The 8,771-nt window shown below is 44.1% G+C and overlaps 2 protein-coding genes across 3 annotated transcripts; one reads left to right on the top strand and one right to left on the bottom strand.

Annotated features, from left to right (window-relative positions):
- Positions 1 to 2,241: 2,241 nt before the first annotated feature.
- On the top strand, positions 2,242 to 7,084 carry LOC123426689 (transcription factor E2FA-like). 2 transcript variants are annotated; one of them, XM_045110558.1, is made up of 14 exons: positions 2,242 to 2,708; positions 3,967 to 4,156; positions 4,293 to 4,346; positions 4,566 to 4,651; positions 4,737 to 4,825; positions 4,899 to 4,950; positions 5,076 to 5,128; positions 5,225 to 5,275; positions 5,373 to 5,421; positions 5,572 to 5,637; positions 5,737 to 5,813; positions 5,892 to 6,111; positions 6,448 to 6,517; positions 6,586 to 6,635. In XM_045110558.1, the coding sequence occupies exons 1-14, from the start codon at positions 2,502 to 2,504 to the stop codon at positions 6,594 to 6,596; spliced, it is 1,275 nt and encodes a 424-aa protein (XP_044966493.1). In that variant the 5' UTR covers positions 2,242 to 2,501; the 3' UTR covers positions 6,597 to 6,635. The 2 variants fall into 2 exon arrangements, with proteins under 2 accessions (XP_044966493.1, XP_044966492.1); XM_045110557.1 differs by having other exon boundaries at positions 2,249 to 2,708; positions 6,604 to 7,084.
- Positions 7,085 to 7,127: 43 nt separating this feature from the next.
- Positions 7,128 to 8,472, bottom strand: LOC123426690. Its single transcript, XM_045110559.1, has 3 exons — positions 7,980 to 8,472; positions 7,633 to 7,830; positions 7,128 to 7,530 (listed from the first exon to the last, which is right to left on the bottom strand). The coding sequence occupies exons 1-3, from the start codon at positions 8,400 to 8,402 to the stop codon at positions 7,366 to 7,368; spliced, it is 786 nt and encodes a 261-aa protein (XP_044966494.1). The 5' UTR covers positions 8,403 to 8,472; the 3' UTR covers positions 7,128 to 7,365.
- Positions 8,473 to 8,771: the final 299 nt, after the last annotated feature.

The raw sequence follows: 8,771 nt of genomic DNA, 5'->3' as shown, positions 1-8,771 counted from the left end.
AAAAATAATATAAAACAATAAGTAACTGCTTAAAAATTATCCTGAAATGATAATATAATAGCATGGAATAATAAACAATTATGGATACATTGATGACATATCAATACATACCCTCAGCCCCGAGGGTGAACTACTCCCTCCTTGACTTGGAGACCGTCGGGATGATGAAGATGGCCTTCAGTGACGATTTCCCCTTCCAACAAGGTGCCACAAAAAGGACTTCAGAACAAAGGCTTGTGGCGACTGAGCGGAAGTTCTAGGTTAAATCCTCAAAGTTTTATAATATATATAATTTTTCAGCGCCGGTTTCACGCCAGGGAGGTGCCCGAGGGGCCCACGAGCTCGGGGGACACGCCCTAGGGGCGCCCCCAGGCTTGTGGCTCCCTCAGCCACTCCCTTGTCCATCTCCGACACTCTCTGGGTCTCCATTGGTCCACGAAAAATCATCGTGAATTTTCAGCTTGATCGGATAACTTTATTTTTGCACAAAATTAACACCATGATAGTTCTCCTAAAAACAAAGTAAGTCCGGATTAGTTCCACTCAAATCATATAAAAGTGTACTAAAACCATATAAAACTTGTGTAAATATGGCATGAATACTCCATAAACTATTGATATGTTGGAGACGTATCACCGCTCGCCTTGATTGTTCACCCGTCTGTTCACACGCAGCTCGGATGGCGACAGATAGCCGTCAGGGAAGTTACAACGGCTCACGACACCGTACAAGTGCACTCAGTTGATGTTGTATGCACGCACCGCCACCTTAGCCGAGTGGAAGGAGCCCAACCAATACGTCTTCCTAGTGTCTCGATCATAGATCGTGGTGACCCAAGTTAATGATTGGCGCTGCCACATGTCGTGGTAGTTTGGCATTGTCAACGACAATGGTACGAGGTGAGGAAACACTTGTGCGGCTCGAGATGAGGAGGATGAGAAGAGGAGGCGCCGCCGACGCAGGAGGAGGAGGGGCGGCAAGAGGTGGCGGCGCGACGTCAACCCGCCGACGAAGTGGTGAGGATGGGCGACGACGAGCTGCGTCATTCGAATCCAACCATACGAGGAGGCACACGATGGGGGTTTTGGCGATAGGGTCGATTTGGTCGACGGGGCGAGCGCGTTGCTTGTCTTAGTCATCGGTCCAGCGGGCGATTGTTTTTACTCCTTAGCGGCCGCTCAGAGTAAATTTTATACTCCACTATACACTTTAAGACTTCACCTAGGTGTCGGTTAGAGTAGACCCTAATTTATTTTTACTTCTCTAACTGATTTTAAGGGATCGGCTAAAGATGCCCTTAATTGATTTTTTATAAATCTCTCAATTACCACCCGATGTGTGTGGTGAGCAATCCCAAAGCAAACAGAAATAAAAGCTCCCAATTCAATGAAAAACAAAGATAAAAAGAGTTTACTAGAGAGCGGCGCCCTACATTAGTCTTTCCTTGCGGGGGCTCCCTTCTATTCATTTCTTGTATGCATGCAACATTACACATGCATGACATCATTTTTTATTTTGTATTTAAGAAGATTCATTTTCCAAACCGTTATCTTAATTAATGATCCGCTTTCATCATTGACTTTTTCGCGACGAGATTATCAAAACTAGATCCCATGTCGCTGTGCTTCGATAGCTTTTATTTTCGTTGGTACTTGTCAGATTACTATACTTACTTGTTGTATTATTTGTTACATAGTTCTCACATTAAATTAACTTGCTTATCAGACTTAGGAATGATAATATACCTCACTAAAAACTTGATTCATTGTACTAGTGCTGGTTCATGCATTTACTTGCTTATTGTTAGTGCTTTAATAACCACTTTTTAGCTCTACATAACATTGCAATACTTAAAAAATATAAATTATTGTTCTGGTAACTATGTATTATTTTGAAGGTCTCGTCGAGACAAACCTAACGGTGAAGACGAATCTTCAATCAAATTATTAACCTGTGAGATAAATTATTTTTAAAATTCAAAAAAACATTTAATACGATGGTGTAAACATAAAATAAAAGGTTCTTATATATGCATGAGGCTATACGAGTCGCTGCATGGAAGAGCTATGATGCGACGCCTCTTTTTAGATTTTTCGAAGATAAAATAGGGAGTAGTGTTTACACGGACGGCACCGAGGCAGAAACCAGTCCCGCGGTACGTTTACATCCAGACTCTCGAAGAAATACAATTCAATAAAATAACCCCGTCGCAGAACAACCCTCTCTGTCGGCTTCCCTCCTCATAACCTATCCGAAGTCGCAACTCGCAAACGCTACCAATTTCCCTCCCTTCCCTCGTTTTTTTTCCCTCTCCTCGCGCTTTTCCCCCCTTAACCCCTCGCACCGCCCCGTTCCGCTCCCCGCCGCCGACCTCGCCGGAACCCTACCTAAGGAGCCAGCATCGGGGCGATCGCCGGAGATCCGACCAGGACCAGGCTCTCTACGCGCCGGGCCGGTGATCGCCGGATTCGGTGGTGCTGCGGCCCTCCTGTCGGAGACCATGTCGGGAGGCGGCCGGCCGCAGGCCGCGCAGCAGATCGTGCAATCGGTGCAGAAGTGCGTTCCGCTGGACCCGGAGCGTCCGCCCTTCGCCGTCCCCGACGAATACCATCAGTTCCCCTTGCCGCCGTCCTCCTCCGCCGCGGCAGCAGCATCCCGGGGCAGCGCTGGCGGCGATGTCGAGGAGGGGATCGTCATCAGGACGCCCGTGAGTTGTCTCTTTGAGCTTACCCATGAACTTTACTGTACCATGTGATTGTTTCTTGGAGGGGTCTCGTCTCCGTACGGACTTGGTGAGGTTTTGTGCAGTTCGAGCTGTCATTTAACGGAACATCCAACATGTTATACAGTTATATATTGGCATCTTGATTTCGGTAGATTCGTCGGCACCTTATTACCATTCGCTGAATAATTTGGGGAAACATTGATGTGAAACTTCGATCGCATTGCATAGTCTATCTGTTTATCTGGTATCGATTGCAAAGTGGAGTAATCTGTGTATGTGGTTTGCCTGTCTGCGATGAGATTTGGGGTTTGGGCTGGTATTAATGTTTGGATGGCAAATGCTACATACAGTTTATGTTCCTTAATCCTTCCAAGCTGCTTGAGAGTCACTTCTTATCGGCCTGGGAGGGTACCAGAGCAGCATTTTTTTCCTGAGAAATACTAGAGTAGCATTTGATACTTTGTAGAATCGGTTTAGATGTAAATTCGCTATCGCTTCACTTTGTTGCAACTATGATTGACAATTCTCGGTTCTGGTGCTTCTGTCATGTTTTTTTCCCGTGAATAGTCATGTTATTGTTAATTTAGTTATTATTACTTCAATTCGTCATGCCTCAGGTGTATGTATCTGCAGCACAGAAGTTGCTGCTCATGTAGTAATTTCCACTGCACTTTGTTAAAGATATCTGTTTTCTTTGGATCATTCTGCTTGTTCCAGATTAATGTGACGATGTTGTAGTAAAAATATGTTTGTGTACTTATTAGATGGTTGCTTCCCCGCAATATAAAAGATTTCATGATCTTTCCTGTCTTGAATAGTGTACAAGACTTTCACATTGAAGCTCCACAAACGTAGCTGTGTTTCTTTTAGAGATATTTTGAGTTTTTTGGTGAAGGAAATTGTTAGTTGGGATTATTGGTTGCCATGATACAATCACTGTTTGTGTAGTCATAGGTTTAATGCAGCTATGGCCTATACCTGACACTGGTGCTAACTGCACTAGGTTTACTTACATATTTGTATTGTGATCATGCGGATTGCTGTCCATTTTCATTGTTCATGTGTTGATTATACAGCATGTAAACAAAATATTATCTGCCTACTAGAACCAGGAGGCATGTTGACTTACTCATGATACACTTATTGCATACATGAGAGTTTGAGATCTGTTATTTGCATATGCCACTTAAGGCAATTTCTGATGTAACATCACTGAATGATGCATTTTCTCCTTTTGCAGCTAAAAAGAAAAGCTCCAAGTGGAGAAAATGATGCCATTGAGTCAACTGAATGGATCATAACCAACCCTGGGTTTACTGAAGGAGTTAGCAGTCCACATATGACCCCTGTATCTGGAAAAGCTGCTAGGACATACAAATCAAAGGCTAAAGGCAGCAACGATGGATTGCAGACCCCTATATCAAATGCTGGCACGTAGTTTCCTCTTGTTCTATACTACTGATTACATCAACATAGTTTTTTTTTTGCACAACTTATACTTTAAATATCTGCATGTTTTTTTCTCTCTCACTAATATTTGATTGCATGCACCTCTGTGTTTTGCAGGTTCACCTGGTACTCCATTTACTCCTGGTTCTTCCCGTGCTGAACATTCATTAGGTTTGTCTCATCTCATACGATCTCTAGTTTTCCTCACCTTGATTGTTGGGATTCGGCTTATGGTGCATTTATATCTGGTTACATCGTCATGCTTGATATTAGCTTTTACCTTTTTTTTCTGGGAATACCCAGCAGGAGTGCTGCCTATTCATTAAGTAGAAGAGATTACCCGGTTAAATATTAGCTTTTCTGAAAGCTCTCTATGTAATGTTTGTTCAGGGGAATTGACTAAAAAGTTCATCAGTTTGCTCAAGCAGGCTGAAGATGGCATTTTAGATTTGAATAATGTTGCAGAGATATTAGTGGTATAGATTTCTTCTCTTCTCATTAAAGCTAACATATATCTTGGTCCCTATTTGATACAAGGTTACCGATGATTTCTAACAACAGGTTAAAAAAAGACGCATATACGACATCACAAATGTCCTTGAAGGAATTGGGCTGTTAGAAAAGAAGCTTAAGAACAGAATCCGTTGGAGGTAATCATTGTCTTCCTTCTAACTATTTATGCCTGTATTTATGGCGTGAAATGCTAAGCTTGCAATGCTGCAGGGGTTTGGATGACTCAGGAACTAACTTAGATAATGAAATTTCAGTTTTGGAGGTACTTACTGCTGTAATTTTCTAGTTCTTGCAACCTTGAAATTATCACAGTATTGATATTTTCTTCTGAACATAGAAACAGAAAACATTTTAATCTAAGCAGCCTTCTGTGTAACCTTGTTGCAGACAGAACTTGAAGATCTTGGTCTCCAAGAAAAAGCATTGGATAAACGTATAAGGTTGGTAGCTACTGGAGGTTGCAAAATTATTGACTGTAATTTGTCTGCTACCTAAAATAAAATAGTTGCATGATCTGAAAATAATTATCCTTGCAGTGAAATGCAGGAAAAGGTGAGGGAGTTAACTGAAGAGGAGAACAATAAGAGGTAAATTATATTCCTTCCATGTTTGGCTTTTGTACTTAATAGCATGCCACTTTCTAATCACATACTTTTTCTATTTTTCTGGTATTCCTACCTTCAGGTGGCTATACCTTACCGAGGATGACATCAAGGGACTGCCCTGCTTTCAGGTCTGTCTGTTTTACTGAGAAATGCAATATTATTCATTTCCAAAGGTCCCTTTATTGCTGATTGTTGAGAGTTAGCCTAACAGACCAGCTATAATAATCTGTACGGAGATAATTATGTTGGGATCTCATATGGTCTTTGTCGTTCTGCAGAATGAAACACTAATCGCGATAAAAGCACCTCATGGTACTACACTGGAAGTACCAGATCCTGATGAGGTAATGAAACAGAAAAGTGATGAGTTTTCCATCTACTTTATCTATTGTTTAATAATTACTAACAATTTTGCGAGCTCTGTAAATTTGTTCCTTAATCAGGCTGGTGATTATACCCAAAGGAGATACACAATCGTAATAAGGAGTGCAATGGGTTCCATCGATCTTTACCTGGTTAGGTAATGTGTCAGTCTTCTCTTTGAGGCTTATGCATTAAACGGTACGTTGTCTGATTAACATTCTTATTATACTTCTAGTAAATTTGAGGAAAACATGGAAGAGCTGGTTGGTGTGGCAACGCCTCCAAGGCATGCAAATGTGGCAGGACCTGCCTCCACAGACAGATTCATAGCAACAGAAGCTGGACAAAGCAGCAGATCAAAAGACAAGTTGCCGAATATCCAGCATATCCACAGAACTCCAGATCTAAATGCTCAAGAGTTTGGAGGGATGGCAAAGATAACTCCAGTTTTTGATGTAAGTTCCTTCTAAAATAATATTGAAGCAAGTTGATATGAAGTTTATGTTCTGTATAGATAAACTGTTATGGAAGGTAAAAAAACAATCATATCATTGAACTGAAAAGTACATGGGATTGTTTTTTTCTCACTTTATAATTTTTTTGTCCATGACATCTGTGAACGTCAACTCGCATTAGTTGCATATTCTTGGACTCTTGACCTTTGTACTAACCAGTCACCTTTCTGGTAGCAATAACAGTAATCTATTTTTAGTTTTTTATTTATCTTGTAATAATATGATACCCAGACCCTCAAAGACCCAGTGACCCAATGCTTCTACACACTTTTGCAGGTTGATGCTGACTACTTCCTTCTCACTGACGGCGATGGCAGCAGCATTACAGATATGTGGAGAACAGCACGTATCCTTTGAGAAGTGCATTCACTGTGATGTTGTTTAAACAGGCACAACCTGACCTCAACTTTGAAGTACTTAACTAATGAACAGCAGAAGTGCAGTGGGATCAGTTGTTAGCCGAAGAGGCAACCGCCCCTCGTACACCCAAGCGACAGCCAGCAGTTGTCGGTAAATCCACAGCTGTAGGCCCAACCTGTGGATAGACAACAGCATGATTAGGGCATTCTGGAACAACAGAGTTCGTTTCTTGGGGATGGCAAATGTTCTTCCTGGGACTCTTGGAGGCTGGTGATTTTTACCGAATTTTGCGACCTTTCTGGCAGTGGTCTGGTGACATGTGTTCAGTAACTTTTTGCTTTGCCGTGCCTCAGTGGTTTCACCTCCTTCCAGTTAGCGTATGTATATTGAGTCGCTAGTGTTTTATTTTGTGTCATCAGGTGGTTTTCTCCAACTGGAATCCCCTGATACGGGCGCCTGGTTCTTCCTCTGCAAAAATGAATATTCTGGCAGCCGTGTACAAAGTACGATGCATGACTTATATACCATTATAGTAGGAGGAGTTTACATATCATTTCCCAAGCATTGACGGTTTCTGCACTCATCATTCATTGTTATTAGTACTAGCTAAAATTCAATATATTCCCAGTTACTAGTACTAATTTGTCTCTGATACATTGGGATTACTATGGTTTCGTCCTGTTTTACAAGAGCAGCAAACATCCAAAACAAGTAGGCAAAATTGTACTTAGCCAGATTCATTCACACTACTATAGAACACCTAAGCTTGGAGTGATGCATAACTACCAGCAAGTGCACATCGATCGAAGTGCCTATACTTTACTGCTGCATCAGTCAGTCGCCTTCGCCTCCCTTGGCGATCTTCCCTATCCAGTTGGCGACCACCGGCGTCAGCGCCACAGTCGGCGGGAACCTTATCGGCGACGCTGCCTTATGCGCGGCGTAGGCCAGCGCGAATGTCCCCACCTTGCCTCCGGTCTCGTCCGTGGCGATCCCAATCTGCATTTACATTTACATTACACAAAAAAGCACACACCCCGTCCATGGTAAGTTGGTGACGAGCTCGAGTCGAAACTTGGGGAGTGGTTTAGTAGCTCTGACCTTGCCGAGCAGCTGCTGGACGTCGACGCCGGCGTTGATGAGGAGGTAGCATGCGGTGAAGGAGATGAGCGAGAGCGTGATCGAGGTGGCCAGGTACGCGCCGCCGTACTTGCCCAGGAGCTCCTTGGCCTGGTCAGTTCTCGACTTCTTTGTCTTCCCCTCCTCGCCTCCCTCCTCCTCCTCCTTCGAGCTAAATATCTGAAGCAACCAAACACGTCAGACGTCACACGATTCAGCTCGCATGTACTCCCTCCGTCCTAAAATAAATGACTCAAAAATGACCCAACCTTGCAAATTTCACTTCATATATACTAGGAGCAGTACGCTGCGGTGGCATAGGTGCTTACTTTCCAGAGGCCGACCTCGAGGCCGTACTTCTCGGTGATCTCATCGGCCGTCTTGGCCTCCTCCTCCTTGGTTTCCGGCACGGCGGAGAGCGGCCGGCGCGGCTGCCGGAGAGGCCGAGCGGCGAGGAAGCCGGGTGGGAGCTGCCTCTTGGGCTGCAGCAACTGGTGGTTGCGGTGGAGGTATCTGGCCGTGGCCGTGGCCGTGGCCGCGGCGTGGTTGGCAAGGGGCAGAGCTGGTGCGGCCATGGATGGAGCACGGTACGGACGATTGGATGGAGTGGAACCAGCAGAGGATGCAGAGCGAAGACCGCCGAAGGAGGGGGCGGGGACGAGATAGGAATCGGGGTTCGACGGCTGGGATCGATGCCCACGGAATGCAAACGTGAGGTAGAAGCGGGTGACAAGTAGCCATCGCTGCGCCATTGAGTATGTACGGGGTGCTACGTGGAGCGCAATGTTTCGACACGCCCCGAAAGGGTCCAGGCGCAGGGCCAATAGCTCATTGCTTTTACACTTTTGTTGCTAGTGTATATACTACTTCCTCCGTCTCAAAATAAGTGTCTCAAGCTTAATACAAATTTATACTAAAGCTAGTACAAAGTTGAGACACTTATTTTGGGACGGAGGAAGTATTTCTTCAGTTATCCAATTTGTCGAATGATTTTCATACACATGAGCAGGCTAGCGGATACCCGCACGTAACCATCGGGATTACTTACAGGCGTGTGTATACGGACTGAATCTGTGGGTGAGAGGCGGGGGGAACGATGCCTGGAAAAAAACTTCCACAGC

Source organism: Hordeum vulgare, chromosome 2H (genome assembly GCF_904849725.1).
Source record: "Hordeum vulgare subsp. vulgare chromosome 2H, MorexV3_pseudomolecules_assembly, whole genome shotgun sequence".
Lineage (NCBI taxonomy): Eukaryota > Viridiplantae > Streptophyta > Magnoliopsida > Poales > Poaceae > Hordeum > Hordeum vulgare.
This window is presented reverse-complemented; position numbering and strand designations above follow the sequence as displayed.